The sequence below is a fragment of the Coenobita brevimanus genome, chromosome 21, assembly GCF_032717465.1.
Source record: "Coenobita brevimanus isolate Jiangsu-jjx chromosome 21, ASM3271746v2, whole genome shotgun sequence".
NCBI lineage: Eukaryota > Metazoa > Arthropoda > Malacostraca > Decapoda > Coenobitidae > Coenobita > Coenobita brevimanus.
The window spans coordinates 13,709,006-13,733,094 of record NC_136974.1 but is presented as its reverse complement, the minus strand read 5'-3'; the positions used below and the strand labels follow the sequence as shown (position 1 = coordinate 13,733,094).

General features: G+C 42.8%; 1 protein-coding gene across 1 annotated transcript in view; it reads right to left on the bottom strand.

The window, feature by feature from the left end:
* Positions 1-24,089, bottom strand: part of LOC145392105 (alpha-amylase 2-like) — a 230,703-nt gene that overhangs the window by 87,119 nt on the left and 119,495 nt on the right. Inside the window, exon 4 of the mRNA XM_080266559.1 lies at positions 15,689-15,843. Within this exon, the coding sequence (XP_080122685.1) occupies positions 15,689-15,843 (155 nt within the window). The remainder of the gene's footprint in view (positions 1-15,688; positions 15,844-24,089) is intronic.

Sequence of the window (24,089 nt, the reverse complement as noted above, 5' to 3'; positions counted from 1 at the left end):
CTGTTTCTGACTCTATGGTGTATGTGACCGCTTGTTTCCTTAGCGACTATGGCATATCTCTATGGCATACATAATGCCTGCTATGGTAGGTCAGTTATTTCACTAATCCAGGCACTATATGTTTCACAAAATATAAGTACTGGCTTCATTATAAAGACAAAATACTCACATCATTTACGGGCAGGGTGTAGCAGAGTGGAAACCCCGTTATAACTAACAACACTCCTGCCTCTAAGCCTAATGGCTGATAATGGACCCCAGTGTTTTACAAACAATATATTTATGTTCCATAGACACAATCACTTCACATTATAGTAAAAAACACTGTACAATCACAATATTTCAATAATGGCTTCTGCCTTGGGTGGGAGGGGGACCATGGTGGATTTAAAGGGACGACGGACAGCAACGCTACCATTCAGCCTGCCTGGTCATGAGATACTGAGGTTTTTCTGCTGCACATTGCCTCATCAGAGCAGTCACAGTGTTGCCAAGTGTTTACCCAGGAAGAGAGATGCACCCACTAGAACACACCAAAATTTGATGCAAATCAGCCAAAAACATTCCTTTTGATGGCATTTTTTCTGCTTAACAACGCGATTCGCATGTTCATGCATTTATATACCAAACCACAAAGAACGCGATTCACGTCAACATGCCTCAGAGGGTTAAACACAATTGCAGTTAGTAAAGTTTGTGTAGCTCCAGTGCTTGTGAGAATAGTGAAGTGAAGTTGAAAAGCATTCAGTGTAATTATTTAGAAAATAAAGACAGTGAGCGTAAGAAGCCAGTGTTTATTTACAACGCCTCAGCTGATCTTGCGTACTGTACACCTAAAGGCTGACCATAGGAAGCCCAACTCACTGCGCAACATCCTTTCTGTACTGAACTACTGCTGTTGGAGCCTGTGGCAGTGTAGGATGGGGACGTAACAGTATGTAACCTGGGTGAGATCAGTGTTGCAGAGACTTTCCACTCTTTGAATCAGCTATCAGATATGTGGACTGTACTGTAGGCATTCACAGGACGAAGGTTTGAATCCTGATTTTTTTTTTTTTAAGAGTTTAAAGTCTAAAAGTTTACACTGTCATTCCCTCAAAGGAAGAAAAAGTCATTTTCAAGATTCATTAATTTTGAGATGTCCAGACACACTGACTTTTGTAAACTGGTCCTATTACATACACCCGATTAACCCGCTCCGTGCCAGTGCCATTTTAAAATGGTCTGACATAATTGTGTGCTCAGTGCCAGTGCCATTTTAAAATGGTCTCGATTTCAAAAATTCATTGTGAATGCAATTTTCAAGCTAGGTGCAAAAAAATTGGTGTGCTTGTAGGGCAACCCTTCCTCTATCTGCCCTCAGGCAGCCTGGCCCATACACCTACCCCCTCCCACCCCATGCTCGCTCTGCCTCACTTTGCTTGTGTCAGTCATACAGTGCAGTGATGTTTCACCGCTGTCTCTCTGACGAGGAGATTCAGGACCTCCTGAGGGTTCCCTACACTGGGGAAAGTGATTTGGAGGATGACAACATGCATGATAAGGACTACATCCAGCCTAAGGAGGAAAGTAGTAGTGATGACAAAATTCCCTCACCTAGAAAATCCAGGTATGTGGGCTACACTAGGGCAACACGTGGTAGGAGGCCACCTGCACGTCATTTTGCACGTCATGATGATGATGAGGAAAGGGAGGCGGAAGGTAGTCTTGCAGTTGAGGGGTGGTTGGGGAGGCAAAGGATTTCACCATGTGAGGAGGAAAGTATGGGGAGGAAGCGTGGAAGATTTTGGAGTGTTCCATTGTTGGGTGAGAGTGACTCATCTTGCCTGCGCTCTCCCTTGCCCCCACGTGACCCAGCTCAGCCCAGCACTTCAGGACAAAGTCTTCCCGCCTTCCCCACACCCAGCACCTCACTTGAAACTCTTCCCCCATTCCCCACACTTCCCCATGCTTCCCCACAGCCTGGGGAACATGGAGGCGATGATGATGATGGGGAAACGACGTGGGAGTGGGAGGACGGTAGTGACTTTGTCCCCCACATTCACCCGTTCACCCACGAAAATGAAGCCGGATGTAGTGTCCCTGAACTTCACCATACCTCCAGTAGGCTTGACTTTTTCAGTAACTACTTTCCTGTGGAGTTTGTTTTGAAGATTGAGGCCCTGACCAACGCCTTTGCTGCATTTGAACGTGGGGGAACAACACAGACAGACACAGCCGATTGTTTGAACCTGAAGTGACCCTGGGTGAAATGTATGTGTTCCTAGCACTTGTGCTTTTGATGGGGATATTGAAAAAAAATCAGCTTCCCTTGTATTGGACTGTGGATCTAGTAATGGTGACACCATTGTTTGGCAAGGTGATGGGAAGGAATCGTTTTCAGTACATCCTGAGCCGCCTTCATTTTTTTGACACCCTTGACCCTGCTAACGCAAACAACATGGACAGGATAAGGAGGATACATCTGGTTTTTGATTACGTTTGAGAGAAATTCTGTACCTCCTTCTCTCCATATCGAGACCTTGTCATAGACGTGAGTCTAGTGCTATGGAGAGGTAATATTGCTTATTGTCAGTATATCCCCAGCAAAAGACACAGGTTTGGCTTCAAAGTCTTTGTGATGTGCGACTGTAAGACTGGGTATGTGCAGGACATAGTCCTGTACACAGGTGTTCAGACGGACATCACAGAAGAGAGAAGTTTGGGACTCTCAAGGGCTGTGGTAAAAACAGTGATCGAGGAATACCTTCATCATGGGCAAGTCTTATACCTCAATAATTGGTACACAAGCCCCCTTCTTGCCAGGTATCTTCACCTGCAGGAAACTGGTCTGTGCGGCACTGTAAAGAAGAATCGTCGGCACATGGTGAAGGTGGGGAGGAAGCTTCAGAAAAACGAGGTTGTTTTTTACAAATCACATAATATCCTCGCAACAGCATGGCACCACAACCGCGGAGTATTCCTCCTCTAGTATGTTCATCGGTCCCTTGTACACTGCACAGACAGTGTGGATTACAGGGCAGAAGTGCGGCGCCACGTATGGAAACCAGAACCTGTCTTGGCGTACAATGTGAATATGCGACAGGTGGATCAATCAGACGCCATGATTTCCAGTGTTGACCGTGACAGGCCCACGATGAAGTGGTATAAAAAAATTATTCTTCCATCTCCTCGACATCACTGTCCTCAATGCTCACTATCTCCACGCACATACCACTGGCATCAAGGAGACCTTCGAGGGCTATATTCGCAAGCTGGTGCGGGAAATAGTGGGAGAATATGGGGAAGATACTGCTCGCCACTGCCACACCGCTGCCACACCTCTCCGCCTCACCTCTAGACACTTCCCCAAAATCGTCCCTCCAAGTGGAACACGTCAGAATCCCCAATGGAGGTGTCACATGTGTGCAAACAGCACTGTAAGGCCACGTACTCAGCGGAAGAACTCAAGGCATATGTGTGCAGAGTGTGATGTAGGACTGTGTGTATATCCATGCTTCGAGGAGTACCACACTCTCACTAACTATTGACAAACAATAGTGTGGTAATGACGAGCAATAAAAAGATGCTCAAAAAGTGTTGTAAATACGAAAGAAGACGCTCAGAAAGTGTTGTAAGTACTGCATACAGTGATGACATATTGTAAATATTTTCTCGTAAGTGTAAGGACTGAACGTTGTGGAGTAAAGTTTTACGTATGTTCTTGTCAGTGTTAGACGATGTATTCACAGTGAGATGATCAAAAATATTCTGGTAATGTCTGTGTATACTGAAGGCATGTTGTAAATAATTTACTTTAAGTGAAAGGGCTGTACATTGTGAAGTCAAGTTATGCATATTTTCTCTAACTGTAAGACAATGCATTCACAGTGATACGTATAGTGTTGCATAAGTAAGTGATTTTTTGCCCCCCAAAACGCGATTTCTTTATTAAATTAGATTTTTTTTTTTGTGGGTGTGAAGTGGACAGAAAAGTGTTAAGACCATTCCTATACCTTCCCTGAGTCACGTTGGCGAGAATACCTGAGTTTACCTTGCATAGAAAACGGGTTTTCTCTCACCGCCACTGGAGATTCCCCACTCGCTCACATCTGCGGGCGGCCGAAGGGACTACAATAAACGCACTTTCAGCCTCCGGTGAGTTATGTTTTTATGGTCATATTCGTTTTTTTTCCATATCAAAATCTATCATTTTAGCATTAAAAAAAAAAAAAAAAAATTGGCTATCACAGGGGTGACACTTAGGGCTTGAAGTGGCCGGCTCGCGGCGGGTTAAGGTACAGTTAAAGCTCCCATCATTGGCCCATTACAAATCCTGTATTGTACTGATACATCCCGCAGTGCTAATGGATAACTGATATAAGTTGGACCAACTTCGGAAGCCAGAGTTTACATCATTGCACAAACATATTAAAGGTCGAAGTGCCAGCACAGGAACAATACTGGCCCATGCATTTTAAGTTTGATGGGTCATGCACAGCTGTTCAACAATTTGACAGATGATGATCTTAAGGGCTAATGTAATGGTGATCACTGAAAATACTTTTTTTTTTTTTTTTTAATGGTCTTACTGAGTTATTATCTTGAAGAGTAAGCACATCTCTATGAATTAACTATTTAAGATCTATGCACTGCATTCTGCTGCTGGTCAGATTGATTTTCACAAGTGGCGCAAAGGCTATTTCTTTTCCTTGTAATATTATTTTTGTAAAGTTATGAACGAAGTCACGAGTGAGTAGTGAGGGTCACAGTGACTGAGTGTCACTGTGGAAAATTAATGTCATAAATAGATTATCAATACAGTAATTCACTACATTACCAATCGCTTTACCCTATTTGTGCACTTTGTATTGAAAATTGTGAAACTAGATTGCAGTTGCCATACTGAGATAGCAGAAACTGCACATTCCAAGTTTATTGCAGAATTGCGGTAGTGGAAGGTAAGGGTCAGAGGTTGTGGAATTGCGATTACGGAGTTGAATTTTAGACTGCGGTGCCCAGCTCTGACCAAGACATATTCCGATCAGCAAAATCTAAATTACTGAAGACAACAATGAAAAGTGACTGACCAAATTCCTTTCAGGCAGACAGGCCAAGGCGCTCAACTAAAATCAAAGTTCCAGTTTCAGAATAGGCTACTATCCACCTGTGCCTCATAGGACTCAGGCCTTTAACCCACTGTGTCCCAACTGATTTTTCACCACTGACCCCCCCCCATCCCAGCAGATTTTCGAAAAGTTTTATTTGTTTAGCTAAAACTTCTTTTTATGAGAAACATTGGTAAATACCAAAAAAAAAGTGCTCACCTGAGCTTAGAAGTGGCCTAAACAGGTGACCCTTTAACCCCTAATGCGCGGACAATGGACAGCCGACCTCCCCCCCCCGGATGGCGGCGTTGTATCGCGGTCTGAGTACCTGTAGGAAAATATTAGCCAAAAATCAGAGATTAATCCTAGAACATTATACTTGGTATGGCAGATAGTACTTACATTTAACTTTCTCCAGAGACAGGTGTTGAGCCTTCGTGGACTACCCAAGGACTTGTGGAGACTTGCAAAGTTGGGTAACAAAATCTTCACTTTCACACCTCCAGCAACCCGGTTTCTCCTCTACCACAGCCTCATTCTGTCACAGTAAACTTTATACTACAATGTACAGGTAGTTTGGAATCTGTATTTGTACAACAAGCACTGAAAATAAGGCTAAAATCAACGAAGCATACGGCCGACATGCAGCGCGGCGGTGGTCTTCCCGTCACTTAACAAACATTTCCATTTTCACAGGTAAAAACACGTATACTACATTATTTTCAATCATATTATTTCCCAAAAGATCACAGCAGCGCACTTTTTATTCTGCCTTACGCCTGTCGCTTTATTCTCGTTCCTGTCGGCCGCTCGCACTGACTTGGAAGAGCTAGAACTCGTCATAATGTCACTTTGAAAGCCTACAGTAAACTGATGCTAAACAGGGGCAAACCGTGCGAAAAAAAACTAGTGTGACAACTGGGGAAACAAGCGTTTCCTATTAGCATAAACTGCTTGTGAGAGGAGAGCGCAGATTTACAGTTCTGAGCAGTCAGAGCGCTGCCATGCATCACAGCCAGGCTGGCCGGGCCGTGGTGGGGGGGGAGGGGGGAAAAATGCGATACTTGGCAACAATGGAGGTCAGTAGTACAAAGGTAAAGTATGCTAATTGTAGCTAAAGGGTGGTGGTACTGGTAGACAATACCAGCTGGAACATCCTTGCCCGCATTTATTCAAAATTAACTTGAATCGCAAACGCGACTCCGCCGTTATGTCCCTTTTTGGCGAGCGTCACAAACGCGACGCCCCGCGTTTTAGGAGTTAAACACTTGGTATCGTGTTCCCTGGAGCCACACTGCAGGTGTTGCATTTCTGTGGTAGCGATACCTATTGCAAACCACTCAGAATAGGTAGATATTTGTTCATCTGGTACGAATTTATATGTAGTAGAAGAATATATTGGTTTTCACACAATAATGTAGGTGATATAAGCTTTTGTTTCACTCACTGAACACATCAACATACCACACCTTCCTTGGCAACATTACCTCCTCATCACTTCTGCTCGTTTCTTCCTCTGGCATCACGTAATCTTTGTCCTCCAAATCATCATTGATTGGGGAATCGCTCTCACCATGAATTTCGTATCATGGCGTGACATGTCTTTACTGGCCAGGTCACTGGTAACAGGTGAGTTGCCGAGACATGGCGTGTGAGGGGGGAGAGGTCACGAGAGATAAGGCAGTGTCCCCACTTGGCGGTGGGTAGAGGAAGGTGTCTCACATATACGCACCAAAAATCACATGCGAAGTTTGACAAATGTGTAAATGATGGACCTCGCAATTGCAAAACGTATGGGTACATCAGTGGGATTCAGCATGACAAAACGTTGTGACGTACCCATACATCAACGGGACCTGGCAGGTTAATTCTCAGTTTCTAACTTTTTCCTCCAGAGACTCACCAACTCCCCCTTCTTCAGCAATAGTATTGTTTTGTGTCAATGATGTGGCAATAACTTTACAACACTCAACAGTTGTGCAACAAGCAGATTAACTGTAATTATAGTCACTAGATCGCTCCCTTAGACAAAACAGAATGACTGTTTCACCAACAAAGTCAGCTATCACCCTCCCCAATCCAGACAAACACGAATCTCTCACACCCTCAGCTCTCCTTTAACCAGTCACTAGAAAGACACACCAATTACTGGATACTAACATGATCTTTGCACAACAGACAAACAGTATCAGTGCAAAAGCAACTGGTAAGCTCAGTGCCATGTACACTCACAGGCACTACCTTCGAGCAGAAGAAGGAATATCTGAAAACAGTTTATGATTGTTTGAAGGAATGATAGTGAATTACACGAGCAGAAACTGAGCTCCATTTTTGTTGCTACAAGCATGGAAAAGCTTAAACACACACAAACACACACACACACACACACACACACACACACACACACACACACACACACACACACACACACACACACACACTGAATATGTTTGCAGATGATGCAAAATACAAAGAAGAATTACTAACACAGACTCTTGTAAAGAGCTACAAGAAGAATTAAATAAACTTCGTGAATGGAGTAATAAGCAAATGGAATTCAATGTTGACAAGTGTCATGTAATCAAGTTTGGTAAAAGTGGAAGAAGACCTGATTGGGATTATACGTTAGGAAATAAAACCCTATACACATCAGAAAGAGAGGAGGACCTAGGTGTGATTATCAATAACAGACTATCTCCGGCTGACCACATCAGCGAGAAGGTACGGAACATGTATACACTGCTTGCAAATAGGAGAATAGCATTCACATACATAAATGAAGACATGCTAAGAAGGATAATAACATCATTCATTAGACCAACCCTGGAATATGCATCAGTAGTCTGGAGTCCTCATCTCAAAAAACACATAGACAAGATTGACAAAGTTCAAAGGGCCGCTACAAGATGGATACCAAGTTAAAGGGACCTAAGCTACGAAGAAAGACTAAATAGATTGAATCTACCAACACTACAGGAGAGAAGGAAAAGAGGTGACATAATAATGCTATATAAGTGCATATCAGGGAAGGAGAAAATAGACATAAATGATTACTTAACGTATGGAGAAGCATCAGCAAGAGGACACTGCAAAAAACTGCATAAGAAGAGAGGTGATAATGACGTAAGGAAATTCAGTTTCCCAAAGAGAGCAATTGATCAATGGAATGCATACCGAATGAAATAGTGTGTGCCAAAACAATTCACAAATTTAAGGATATGTACGATAAATATGGTTTAAGACACGGGACAGTACGAGCTTGACTCATTCCTGTAAAGATACAATTAGGTAAGAAGAATTAGGTAGGTAAGAACAGAACAGAGCCCTAAGAATAACACAAGGATGCACACAGATCACAAACGCAGATCACTTGTATCAAAAAACAAAAATACTTCCACTGGAAGACCACATGACAATGAGAGGTGCTCAGTTTACGACTCCAGCTCAAGACCGATTCCACCCATGTGAGCTTATGTTGCGTCACCCTCCCACCATAAGAAATCGAAAGGCGGACAGCCTCCCAACAGATCACAGAATACTATAATTACATCTCTACTCCTCCTCCTCCTCCATCCACTATTACGCCTCACCAGCACATGCAGAAACGATTACCCACCACAGTCATCCAAAACCCCCATCCAAGTAACATCATTCATGAACCACCACCGGATATTCACTCTTTATGATACCTTATCCAGGGAGACACCAGTACCCATAACCAGGATAAGATGTTTCCATTATCCTGCCCTGGTACAGTACCTGTGAAGTGTGCTTTGTGAGCACGTAGCAAGCAAGCGAGCAGTTGCACAGCACATGCGCAAGTCATCGTAACTTCATCTTGGTGTAAACTTTCAACTTTTCTGGTGAGGCAGTTGAAGAATAACAGAAGAATAATTGAGCTAAAATATTTACTTTCTCATGTATTCTCTCTCTCTCTCTCTCTCTCACACACACACACACACACACACACACACACACACACACACACACACACACACACACACACACACACACACACACACACACACACACACACACACACACACACACACACACACACACACACACACACACACACACACACGCACGCACGCACGCGCGCGCGCATGCAATCAACAACAAGAAACCTTTTTTTAATTGATTTCATAGTGGAACATGTCAATTGAAGCCCTGGGTACATTCCCTTGGAAAATCGGAATTCCAAGGGGTTTCTTTGGTCTCATGAAAATGTATGTAGCTTGAAACAAAATTTATTGAATGTATCTACAACCTGCTGAAAGAATTTGCTCTCTGCCTCACATAGGTAGAAAAGTTATTAGCCTCTGAAAACCATCGCAGTCGGGCCATGACGTGTCGGGCAGGGCCAAGTCGTGTCTGGCCGCTCATTTCTCAGCTGATCGCTTCGCTACGTTGCTCGCTCAGGTCGCTGCGCTCGCTTGCTTGTAACCATGGCAAAACACACTTCAAAGACAACTGACTAGGCCCACACAACACAACACACTGTCATGCACCATACTATCACAACACAGACAATCCTTCAACATAAAATTCAACAGAACACTTTGAGCTCCCAGATGAAGTGGTTGGTGGCTGGTTTCTTGGAGTCCACTGAGTTCACGTTCAGGTGAATCTGAGGCTGCAGCAACAACAGCAGCAACTTAAACAGAAAAAAACTACAGAAACCAGATTAGGCATGATTAAAATCAAACGATTATAATGACATGATTTTAATCGATTTTTTATCAAAGGAAAAAAGAAACTAATTATAATAAAAATATTTTTGAAAGTCAAATAGTACAAAAATTTTGATATTTTATTCTAACTGTGTGTACTGTCATACTGTTCGTAATAAAAAATATGTTTCCATATGAAAATACCTGTAGATTAAGCCACAACACAGGAGCAGTTCATTACTTGTTCCCATCTCATGAGACACTAAAACTTGACTTGCACAGTTGCAACGGAGTTGCTCCAGGGCTTGACAATCGATGAAAAATGCAGATTTACTTGGTAAATTTACTTTTTTGTCGCTCTCTGTCCATGTATGACTCTGGTGAAGTAATTATTTTCATTCAGCTTCATTATTACCTCACTGGTGTTGGAGAAGGACACCTTCACACGGTGCCAGCGATAAAACTGGGCGGCTTCGCTACCTGATTATTCGGTATAAATGTCTCTGTCCCCGAAAGGAGGAGGATACACAACAGAAGAAGGGTTACTTGAACATGCAGTCCACCGGGTTCAAGTTCAGATAAACCTGAGACCACAACATCACCTCACTAAATCAGATATACAGTAGCTATTATTTACTAATGCGTCTCCTGAACTTAGTTATTATTTGACAATTCTTCTTACAGCCATGCCACCCAGTGACGTACATTAGCTGGGCTAGTTTACCATTTTTCCTCTGACTATAATAAAAAAAATAACATTTTATAAAAAAAAAAGATCGATGTCTAATAAAGAATAGCTTTCTACTTTCTGACAACAACAGCAACAATACAACTAATGAGGGGGATGACTAAGTCTACCCTGCAGCGATTATAGCAGGAGTTAGGAACTCCATTGAAACTGGCCCCTGGCAAAATACCTAAGCACTGCGTTAGGTACTGTTCAGTCTTGAGGAGTGTACTGGTGAGGCTTCCTATTTGAAAACTGTAGTTAAGGGAGGAAGAATTGCATGTTGGGTCATTCATTCAGTCTAGTTAACTATATATTTTTTTCTATTGAAACTGAGTTACCAACGGACTATTATTCATGTTTAGGGACTTTTCGAACTGCAGGGGTTAGATTTAGGATATATTAACGTCGTCAGTACAAGACATCCTTTAAACTGAATAAAAATCATTAGATGGTAGCCTGAGTAAAATACAAATTCAGTACGTCATTCGGTAATGTATATATTTCTTATATTATTCTTTGCTACCACCTGGCAACTTCTCTTAAGCTTAGGGGGGATCTCTAGTACTGAATGAGTTGATGAAAGCAATACCTAACTTCTCCACTTCAGAAAGTCTATACAGAAGTTAATAAAATACACTGATGGTATGCATATAAATAATTAATTATGACATCGAACTGAATTGGTTATTGGAAAAGATAAAAGATTCAGGCTCACGACGGTACCCTAATCTTCCTGCGTCGACTGAACAGAAAGTTCCGAACAGCTGTCCTCTTGAAGTAGAGGAGGGTGGCAGTTTTCCTGCACCAAGACAGTGCGTAGCTCCAACGACGCATTACCCATTTCATTCTTTCCACTTCCAAACGATTGTACTTAGCTTAGGAAATTAATGTAATGTGAAGCTAATGGAGACTGTTTCTAGCCGTGCACAACAAAGATTCTGTTAAAGCTGAAGGAAATCTTCTGATGGTAGAAAGAATAATCTAAAAAGAATGTCATCAGATTCGAGGAGTTAATATTTACTTGCAAGGGATCCCCAGGGTGTTTGTGCAAGCAACTAGGGCGTGGTGGGCACGCAGGCATCCAGAAACCAGCAGTGACGTATCTCTCGGTATACAGACAGGATTTTGTCGAATCACTTGGGTAGGTTGGGTGGAAAGTGGGTTGAGGTGGTGGAGCTTGGGGTAGTACGGTTAGGAGAGCGGTAAGGCTGATGTTGAGTTGAGGTTTGAAATTGTGACTGATAACGAATTTGAGGTTTAGGGAAATATGGCCTTAATTTGAGGTTAACCCTTTTACCGAGTATGTTCTCGCAGCTACCTGAAGAATTCGCTCAGCTTAGGAAAGACCTCTAATATTGAAGGAATCAGTAATTCTAGGAGCTTACATATAACATAAGGTGGTAAATCAGATGGGAGAAAGACATGTAGGGGCAGAGGCACAGGCCTCACAAAGGAAGATGTTTCTTGGCAAGACTCTAACTGGCAGAGAACAGGTACCGTACTCATTAGTTGTCTGAGTTTAAGGTGTGTATGAGACTGTTTGTTTAAACTGTTATTTTCATTTATACACCTACGATATACTTCAGAGCGAAACTGGAGTGATTGTAAAGTGAACAAATACGACCAATCAGAATTATTTCTGATAGTAATTCACTGCAATGGAGGCTTGTCCACCATAAAGACCAGTAAGGATCCCTTACGAATACTCAGCATAAGTGATGTCTCTCCGAATAATGTGCAAATGTTTAAGTCTAAGAAAGTAATGGAAATGAGTTACTTGAGAGGAGCATGTGGAGTTATATGGAGAGAGAATGACAAATGAGGAAATGACGATAGGTTGTGGCGTGGATGTGAATGTAACAGAAAGCGTTTGGAGAAATACACTGTGGTGATTTGGAGAAAGCATATGACAGGGTGGATAGAAAAGGATTGTGGAAAGTATTAAGAATATATGGAGCAGATGGGAAGTTGCTGAATGCTGTGAAGAGTATTTATGATGGTGCTAAGGCTGCAGTGCGTGTGGATGGTGAACTGAGTGAATTTTTCCCTTTGAAGGTTGGGTTGAAACAGGGATGTGTCATGTCTCCATGGTTGTTCAATCTGTACATGGATAGGGTAATAAAAGAGGTACAGGGTAGGGTAGTGGATGTTGGAGTGGCCCTGGTGAGAGAGGGTAGTGTTTGGAAACTCCCTGTACTGTTGTTTGCAGATGATACTGTGTTGTTGAATGAAGACGAAGGAGAGCTGCAAGGCTTGGTGGATGAGTCTGGGAGAGTGTGTAAGAAACGGAATCTAAAGGTGAATGTAGGGAAGAGTAAAGTGATGGTCTCTGAGAGAGGTGAAGTCAGTGAATAAACAGCGAGGTTGGATGGTGAGGAATTGGAAAATGTGAGTACGTTTAAGTACTTGGGTAGTGTGATGAGTAAGGATGGAGGTCTGGAGGGTGAAGTGCTTGAAAGGGTACAGCAGGGAAGAAAGGTTGCTGGTTCTTTGAAAGCAGTGATAAGAAGCAGGGAAGTGAGCATGGATGTGAAAAAGTTACTACATGGCAGTATTGTGATACCAACTCTAACGTATGGAAATGAAGCTTGGACGTTGCTGGAAGGACACAAGTCAAGAGTGAGAGCAGTGAAAATGAGTTATTTAAGAGGAGCCTGTGGAGTCACATGGAGAGACAGGCTGACAAATGAGAATATAGAGGAGCGTTGTGGTGTGGATGTGGATGTGATAGAAGGCGTTAGGAGGAATACACTAAGGTGGTTTGGCCATGTGGAGAGGATGGAGGGTGAAAGACCGACGAAGAGAGTGTATGTGAGTGAGGTGGAGGGGGGAAGAGGTAGGGGGAGGCCGAGGATGAGATGGAGGGATGGGGTGGAGAGGTATATGAGAGAGGGGTGTGTGAGTTGGGAGCCGGGAAGTGAAATGGCGAGGGACAAGGCGACGTGGAGGAGATTTGTTTGTGGCCACCCCGAACGGGATTGAGGCGTCTGGCAATAGATAGGAGACTGTATGTGAGGGAGGGGGAGGGGGTAGAGGGAGGGGGAGACCGAGAATGAGATGAAGGGATGGAGCAGAGATATATATGAGAGAGGAGGGGGTAAACTGGGGGAGGGCGGGGAACAGGGAAACATGTATTTGTTTGTGGCCACGCCTTATGTCTGGCCATAGACATACAGAGATAGAATTCTTCACAAGACACCAACTCCATCTCAACATGGTTCCATGTGCCGATGGGTTACCTACCTTGCTGGGCAACCGTTCAGGGTTCGCTGCATTGACGACAAAAGAAATTCCTGACCATTGCCTCCAAACCTATGGAAGATTTGGGATGTTTGTGTGAAAGCTGTGAAAATGATTCGTGATCGTGCTTTGAATCATCGACTGCTTCAGTTGTTTGGCGAGGAACGGAGTCATGAACACACAGACATGAGGTGGCTTCCGCTTGGTATCATGTGTTTGAATAGTGGGATGAAATTTTACGGTTTCTCCATGGACTGGGACACAGCCTGGATGATTATTTTGATTCCCTAAGTTTCTTCAAATGCTTGCATATTTGGCCAATTCATTCACAGCTCTCAGGGAACTCAGTCGCCCTCTGGAGGGAAGATGACTCACTTTGCAACTGAAAGTGAGAACCTGGTTTCATTCAATGAAGGACTTGCTTTTCGAAATTTTAGTAAATTTTCCATCACTTGGAGGAATAGTCACGGTAGATGCTTTCTTGGAACCTGATATTGTTTCAAATATTGTTGTGCATCTGCATATGCTGCAAACTTTATTCAGTGGCTGCTTTTTGTGCCCTCCGGATGAATTAGGAAGACATTGATGGTGACAGTGACATATAGGAAGATCTCATCATTTGAGAATCAGTCATGCAATCTAAATGGAGTTAACAACAATATGCATCTGCAGATGCTGCAAACTTCGTTCAGTGGCTGCTTTTTGTGTGGGAAGCCGCAAGTCTGTGATAACGCCTTCCGGATAAATTAGTAAAACACTGATGGTGACAGTGACATATAGGAAGATCTCATCATTTGAGAATCAATCATGCAATCCAAATGGAGTTTACCGACAGCCATCTCGAGTAGTACTGGACTTCTTAGCTGGAAATCCATCCTTTCTAACAAGAAAGGTTCTCGCTGTGCTGGTGCCATTGGAGACCGCTTATCTTAGTAAAACTGGATTATCGTGCCTGTTTCATATAAAAACTACAAGCAGAAATCGGTTGGATACTCAGCACGACATGCAGGTATCACTCGCACGAAGAAGCCAAGGTTCAGTGCCACACTAGAGGAAAAAAAATAAATAAATCAATAGTCACTGAGTTTGCGCGGCATGCATTATCTCTTAACATACCACGCAATGAATATATGAATGAATCATCGTTTATAATGAATCACTTAGTTGCCAGTTAAGTAAAACTGCTGATAAATATTAAAAGCCATGATGGATATATTATTCGATACCTGTGAGAAAAGCACCGTTCTTTCATAAAACTGGGGTAGGGGTGTGAGAACTGTCTGGTAATTTGAAAGGGGTGCGAACAGGGGAAAAAAAATATGAATCACCGGTGTAAATTAATATGGATTATCTATAGGATGTGTTCATGTTTGTCTTAAAAAAAAAAAAATCTTTTTCAATAAATGTTATTTTTTAATTTGACAGTCACAATAATTCTTTACTCCTTCAGTGACTCAACCGTACCTGCAAATTCCTTCGTAGACATCAGAAGCTCTATTCAAATGTACTCTATTAGATTTCTAATATTGTTATTATTACTGTTAATATTGACCGAAGGTTGATGACAGTCGTATTTGTTTTGTTAAGCGGTAACAAGGGAAATTATTTCTGATAACTTCAGTGCAAATGGGTCTGCCTCAATGAAAACCCTATGTAGGCACTAGAATCGCCCTTCTTGCGCACTGGTATCAGTAATTAGCACCATTTTCTCATGACTTAGTTTTAGTGATTGGAATCTTAGATTTATGCAAATTACAAAAGTTGCTCAACGGTGGCGAAATGATGTCACCCGAAACTGATATCTGTGACCTCTGAGGATTACAAATTCACACACACACACACACACACACACACACACACACACAAAGAAAACTTGAGGGTATGAGGGTATGATCAGTTTCCAAGTTCATGTAAATTTCACTTGAGTGACATAATTTTAGTCTGACATATGACCACACCTGACCCCGACGTTGTTACAGCGGGCGACCATCTCTCTAAAGGCGGCCTCGTCCCCAGACCTACTGGCGATTTTGTAGGAGACGGGTTGGTAGCGCTCCCACCACGGCCGCGGCGTGTCTCCCATCACCACCACGTGGTCAGTTGGCGGCGACACCTGTAACGTCAGGGAAAATCAGGTAAACAGAGGTCAGAGGGGTAGCCTGTCGAAATCATTTGTTTCAATACAAAGTGTCGAATTGCATATTCTTTGTGCTACTCTCGTTGCAAGAAATGTACAGTACACATTTTTTTTTTTTTTGGCCTATCGACTATTGGAGCCAAAGCTCTTGGTCATTAAGGCCACACACACACACACACACACACACACACACACACACACACACACATATATATATATATATATATATATATATATATATATATATATATATATATATATATATATATATATATATATATATATATATATTTACACACACTTCCATGTATATATACAGACACACTTTCATGCACACGTACTGTACATATGTATACAATAAATTTTTTTATTTTTTTTTTATTTTCTTGGGGGGGTTTATATTTTTTAGACCTTATATTACTTGTAAAGAAAACCCTAATCTAAAGACCCTAAAACTAATCACCTAACATATAAATCGCTGACCTATACTAAATCCTAAAGGGACAAATAGCTAAACCTACACTGATGGTAAAAATACCTCGACCAAGAGAACACCATTGTCTCCAGATATGTAATGCCTTTCTACATTACATACCTACATTCATCACCTGGTGACTGTCAGTCAAGGTACAACCTAATATAGGGGACATCAATATATGAAAGAGAACCAAACGAGTCAGGAACATTTCCATATACGTCAGCTGTCGGCCTTAATTAGGACAACTTAAACAAGATGGTATAATGTATTTACATAATATGTACAAAAAGTGTTGGACCTCGCCCAACAGACCACCATCGACTGCAAGTGCCCAATACCTTTCTATATTGCACACTTGCACTCATCAGCTGGTGACTGTTAGGCGAGGAACGGGGTTTAGTGTAGGGGACATCAATATTAGAAATAGATCATATATTTCAAATACGTCAATTGTCTACCCTAATTAATAGTACAATATTTACATATTTACAGTTGATAAAAACCATAACCATATAGTAAAAAAGTCACATCACTCTGATCAGTCCAGTCTCTCTCAAGAAAGCCATCAATTTATCAGTCATAACAGTATCCCCATCACCCAGGATGGTGGAAAGGGTGAAGGGGACGTCTTCTGCGCCGCAGTAATTTATAAGTGAAGCACGTTCACGAATAAATCGCCGACAACCCAGGATTATGTGACTGATAGATAACACCGCATCACAGATGTCACAGTGCGGTGGGAAGCGTCTTCCCATATACGGTTTCATATGAGTTAAAATGGTGGCATTAAGTCGTAATCTTGTCAATACTTTTTTCTCAAGGCGACTATTATGGTTGGCAGTGTCCCAGTCGCCCAGGTTCGGCTTACACGTTCGAATATTTAATGTGGTCCACTGACCTTGCCACAGAAGATTTATTGATTTCTTTCCGAGAAAGAAACTCAACCATAGATCAAGAGGAACGCCCCAGGTCTCCTCGAGCTATATAGTCGACTTTGCGAGTAAGTCAGCCTGCTCATTGCCGTAGATACAATGACCAGGCACCCAGATCAGCGTGAATGACTTGTTGCATGAATGCAACTTATTAACGATGCTGCCCTGGATCTCGTGAGAGACCGTAGTGCAAGATGCAATTGCCTGAAGGGCTGATTTTGAATCTGAAAATATGACAAACACAGATGTATGAGTCGGCAACCGATAGCTGAGGGCACATTCAGTCGACCACACACTTGCACCCACACATTCACTCGACTTGGAGCCGTCAGTGTATAAGTGGTGGGACCCCAAGTGATGAACGATGATGTTACGAAACAATTGGTGGACCTCCGCCTCCGGCGCCTTGGTCTTAGGTGCTAGGAGCCATGTTACATCAACAATAAGGCCGGGTGGCTCCCAAGGCACTATATTATTAAACACCAACTTGTCACAGTCACTGAGGTCCACACCAAGCTCCTGAGTCAGTAAGTGGAGGCGAACAGCAAGTGGCCGACGCACCCCCTGCATAAGATGGTGGTATTGACGCAGGGGTGTACAGGCCACATTGCCGATATTACTTTTTCTATACGTTCTTAGTCCATAGGATAGGGCCAGGTGGTCACGGCGAATAAGGAGGGGAGGCACATTCGCCTCCACTTCCATTCGAGCTACACGTGTACACTGGACGGCTCCAAGACACATTTGCAAACATATATTCTGTAACACATCCAACCTCCTCAATGTGGCATCGGATGTCGAGCTATACACCTGTGCGCCACAATCTAGCTTCAATCTTTTAAGGGACTTATACACCATTAATAAAGATTTTCTGTCAGCTCCCCATGTAGTATCCGCTAGGTACTTTAGGACATTTACTGGTTTATTGCAATGAGCAAGCAAATTATTAACATGAATTTTAAAGTTCAAACGACGATCAAAACGTATGCCCAAAAACTTTACAGAATTTCGAAACGGTACCACCTGATTATCCAAGGTTAAGCACAAATTAGGTATGTTACGAGTCGTTAAAACTACAGCGGCACACTTAGGGACGGAAAACTTAAATCCCCACTGCAAGGCCCATTGTTGGATGGAGTCAAGGGCTGCTTGAATCCGCCCAGCCGAAAATTGTTCATTATGGGAAGAGTGCCATATTGCACAATAGTCAGCGTTGAGCGGGTATTTAAGATTCCTGGGGATGGGAGCTGATGACAGAATATCAATGATCATAATACTAAATAAAGTGGAAGTAAGCACATTTCCCTGCGCCACCCCGTTTGCTTGATAAATATATCCGATGTTTCGTTACAGGGCAATTTGAAAGAGAAAGTCCTGTCCCTTAGGAAATTTGAAATAAAAAGAGACAAATTTCCTCTTAATCCATAAGCATAGAGCTTCCTTAGTATACCGTGTCGCCATGTCATGTCATAGGCTTTATGGATGTCCAAGAACACTCCTATCACGAATTCTTTATTGGCAAATGCCTCTGAAATACAATGCTCCATATTCATTAAACGATCTAGTGAAATTCTGTATTTACGGAAGCCACACCGTTTATCATTTAACAAATTCTTCGACTCTAAAACAAAAAGAAGCTTATTGTTAACCATTCGTTCCATGACCTTACATAGACAAGAAGTCAACACAATAGGACGAAATGAAGTGGGATTCATAAGACGACCAGCCTGTTTGGGTATCGGTATGACGTGCGCAAAGTGCCATGAGTTTGGGAATGTTCGAGACACCCAAATCTCATTGTATAATGCTAACATCTTAATCAGGTTGTCCTGATTAAGATGCTGGATCATACCGTAGGTGATGGTGTCTGTCCGGGGCTGGTGTCTTTAGGGGATTTAAGGGCAAGGAGCAGTTCATCTAGTGTAAACTCTTGGTTGTAAGGGAAGTCTACGTCTTCCGTGGCAAAGTCTAATATCTGTAGCTCAGCTGTGCGTTTACAATGTTGGAAACGCGGATCATAATTGGCTGAGCTACTTATATGAGAAAAACTCCTGGCGAGGATGTTAGCAACATCCACGGGATCGTCATAGATGTTATTATTAACCTGCAGGGTGGTCACAGGGAAGTATGGGCCTTTATTGTGTAATATTCTTACAGTGGACCAGACTTTTCTTAATGGTGTAGTACGAGTCACCGTGAACACAAAGGACCACCAGGAGTCACGTTTCATCCTTGTTATTATTCTCCTTGCCTCAGCCCGAGCCAATTTGTAGGCAACAAAATTCTCCTCAGTAGGCTGACTGTCAAAAATCCTGTGTCTCCTATTGCATATCCTTAATGCTTGTCAGCAAACTGGTGTCCACCACTGTGCCCTATGCTTCGCATGAACTGTAGAAGTCTTGGGAATAGCAGCCTCAGCCTCATGTGATATGGAAGTGGTTAAATTATCGACCTTAACATCTATAGTCTACCCAGATATATCTAAACTAGCGATCCTTGAGAAGGATCCCCAATCTGCTTTCCTATAGCTAAATTTTGGGGGTGGAGGGTCCGAAACGATGTCGTGTGTATAAGAACGACAGATGGGTAAATGATCACCTCCCAAGGAGTCGTCATAAGGGTCCCATGAGAAATCTTGATGTATACCAGGGGAGGCCAGGGATAAGTCAATGGCCGAAAAGTTACCAGTACAATCGTCTACACGAGTCGCTCTACCATCGTTCAGCAGACAGAGGTTGGACTGTAGTATTAGGTCGGCTACTTTCTCACCACGACCATCGATCCTCAAGCTACCCCATTGGTAGTAATGGGCGTTAAAGTCGCCCAACACTAACTTATTCCCAGAAAGATATTCAAATAGTGAATTTAAAGCATCCCCATCAATGAGGCCATGTGGAGGACAGTATAGAGAGCAAATAGACAGATACGTGTTATTAAATTTTACTCTACATGCGACAGCTTCCAGAGCAGAATTTAGAATCACTTCCGTTTGTGGGTGTGATTTGTGTGTGTATATGGCAACTCTGTGACCTTCATATCTTCTATACGAGTGGTAATGTTTGAACTGCGGAGGATCAGGATGATCCTCCATGCATGTCACCTGTAAACAAACAACATCTGGCCTGTGTATGGAAAGCAAGATTGCTATATTTTGTAATTTATTCCCAACACCTCTACAGTTCCACTGTAATATAGTGAATGCAGCAGTTTAAGATTTACGAGGGTGGCCAATGCTCTTAGTTTTTTTATGCCACCTGCCAACAGGTGAGCGACTACTGGGGGACCTATCCCGGTGCTTGCTGATGGAAACCTCCTTATTTTCGTCAATAACGAGGGTCCCAGATTCCACCGAGGAAGAGCTACCCTTTCTCTCCCTCGCTGGGCCAGGAGCAGGAAGAACATGAGGTCTTGACTTGGTAAGGGTGGTCATATTACTCTTATTAGAGTTGTCAGGCTTCTGTTTAGGCTTGGCTGACTGAACAGCAGCAGCAGCCTGAGAGTAGGAAGTTGCAACAAGGGTGTCAGTTTGAGAGGTGGATTGGACAGGAGGCTGAGATGGAGAGGTAGAGTGCGTGGTAAGAGGAACTGGTTCAAGGTCAGTCTGTGTTGCTGCAGAGCACATCATGGGAGGGGTCATTACTGCCGAAACGTAGGACCTATTCGGCATGGGAGTTGCATGCAACTCCCTCACCTTTTTCCTAGCTTCGTAAAAGGAGACACCCTCAGTTGCCTTCACTGCACAGATCTCCTTCTCCTCCTTCCACTTGGGACAATCCTTAGAGGAAGTGGAGTGAGCACCCTTACAGTGAAAGCAACAGATAGTCTCTGATGTGCAGTGCTCAGCATCGTGACCCTGTGTTGCACATTTGCCACACACTGACTGTGAAACCCGACAAGTCTTAGCACCATGCCCATATAACTGACACTTCAGACAATGGAGTGGGTTGGGGATATATGGCCTTACATTAACAATTTCGTAGCCAACTTTGACATGTGCCGGGAGTGAAACTTTGCCGAAAGTCAAAACAATAGTGGCCACCTTCGTCCTCATGCCTTCGGAATATCTAGTAATGAACCGGGTATCGATTACGTCCTGCTGAGCAAGTTCCCGTATGATCTCGTCCTCTTCCATAACCATGAGATCCCTGTAGGTGATGACACCTTTGCAGGAATTCATGGCGTGCAGGATCCTTGGCTCGACATCATATTCTTGGAACTTACACAGTTTCACCAAGTCTTTTACCTGGGAGGAGTTGACAGTTTTTACCAGGAGGTCTCCATTTGCAAGTTTTTTTTACCTGTTCCACCTCCCCAGCACAGTAATCAATCACTTTCTTGATAAGGAAAGGATTGAGTCTGCTCAAGGAAGTGGAACAGAGAGCATGGAGAGTGACTGTGCATTATGTACAGGGATGTCAAGAGCTGTTCGAGTCTGTCTGGTTGTCATCAGTCCGTGGATCAGTCGGGGGTTGGTCAGGACCGCCTCCCCCCCTGAAGGGGCGGGGGAGGCAGTAGGGGCGTCTGACATAGTTACCACTTCCACCAAATAGGGGGAAGTGGGAAGAAGGTGAGAAGACAAGCAATGGACGAATAACCCAGGGAAAAACACCTAAGTCTGATGTTGCCCTCTCAAACCATTCCAGGGAGGCCCGACCGTGTCTATTCACGCCCCAGTGCATTCAGTGCGGGGGGAACTCCGTGGGCGAGTAAGCAAAGGTAAACTCAGGAACAGATACAAACACCTATTGTATCTCTAAACAGGGAAGGGAGGAGAATCACTACTAGCTAGCCTAACTGTGAAAAAACGCCTTAGTGGCGAAAAAACAAAAAACTACTGCCGGTGGGGCAGCCCTATAGCTAGAGGAGAGCTCAGATGAAAGACGTCTTTACTCCCCGCAACCATGCATAAAAGTCCGTACACAATTTTTTATTTTTTTTTGCCTATCGACCATTGGTGCCGAAGCTCCTGGTCATTAAGGCAGTTGAATACAGTATATATATGTATATACAGTGAGACTTATATATACAAACATATATATACATACAGTACATACATACTTTCATGCACACGTATATATATATATATATATATATATATATATATATATATATATATATATATATATAATTTTTATTTTCTAATTTGTATTTTTATTTATTATTATTATTTTTTATATTTTTATATTTTTTACCTTATATTATAACCAAAAATGCCTAATCTAAAGAACCTAAAACTAACCACCTAACTGACAAATCGCTAACCTATACTAAATACTAAAGAGACAAATAACTAACCCTACACTAATGGTAAAAAGACCTCGTAAGGAACTTCACACTTGTCTTTCACACCAGTGCTGCCGGACCTGCGACTGACATTTCATCGCCATATCCAACGGGAATAACAACAACTATAAAACTTGGTCTTGTTGGAATGATAGATAAACCTAGATGCAGAAAAACACAAGATCATCAGTGGCATATGCAAACCCTCATAAGAGGATAGTATTCGTGTTGCTGTAATTTGTGAACCACTCTCCCCCCCAAAAAAAAGTTATTAATGAACACTTTTCATTGCTTTATGATGTAATTGTAAAAGTTCATAACCATAAATGGTTCCTGATGAAAAGAAAGGAGCTGGAAGCTTTTTTCCTCTAACATCTGGTTTACTTATAATCAACTGAATATACAAGTGTAGCAAGATTATCGTAACCCCTCACTGCGTCACTTCCACATTTTCTAGGTCAAGGATCTCCTAAAAAGAGTACGATTTTAAATATTCCATTAAATATGGAAGAACACGAGCTCTCAAATGAAATGAAAATGTTGCTGGTGCTTTATCCTGTAGCACATATGATGTAGGTAGTGGAAGTTGGAGTGGCCCTGGTGAGAGAGGATAGTGTTTGGAAACTCCCTGTACTGTTGTTTGCAGATGATACTGTGTTGTTGAGTGAAGACGAAGGGGAGCTGCAAGGCTTGGTGGATGAGTTTGAGAGAGTGTGTAAGAAACGGAATCTAAAGGTGAATATAGGGAAGAGTAAAGTGATGGTCTTTGAGAGAGGTGAAGTTAGTGAATGTACAGCGAGGTTGGATGGTGAGGAATTGGAAAATGTGAGTACGTTTAAGTACTTGGGTAGTGTGATGAGTAAGGATGGAGGTTTGGAGGGTGAAGTGCTTGAAAGGGTACAGCAGGGAAGAAAGGTTGCTGGTTCTTTGAAAGCAGTGATAAGGAACAGGGAAGTGAGCATGGAAGTGAAAAAGTTACTACATGACAGTATTGTGATACCAACTCTAACGTACGGAAGTGAAGCTTGAATATTGTTGGAAGGACACAAGTCAAGAGTGAGGGCAGTGGAAATGAGTTATTTAAGAGGAGCCTGTGGAGTCACGTGGAGAGACAGGCTGACGAATGAGGATATAAAAGAGCGTTGTGGTGTGGATGTGGATGTGATAGGAAGCGTTATGAGGAATACACTGAGGTGGTTTGGCCATGTGGAGAGGATGGAGGGTGAAAGACTGACGAAGAGAGTGTATGTGAGTGAGGTGGAGGGGGGAAGAGGGAGGGGGAGGCCGAGGATAAGATGGAGGGATGGGGTGGAGAGGTAGATGAGAGAGGGGTGTGTGAATTGGGAGCAGGGCAGTGAAATGGCGGGGGACAGGGTGACTTGGAGGCGATTTGTTTGTGGCCACCCCAAACGGGATTGAGGCGTCTGGCAATAGATAGATAGATAGACATATGATGTTATTCATTTATTTATTTATTCGTTTTTAACCAATGATATGGTTCGACTGAACGCCTACCATTCACTAACTCA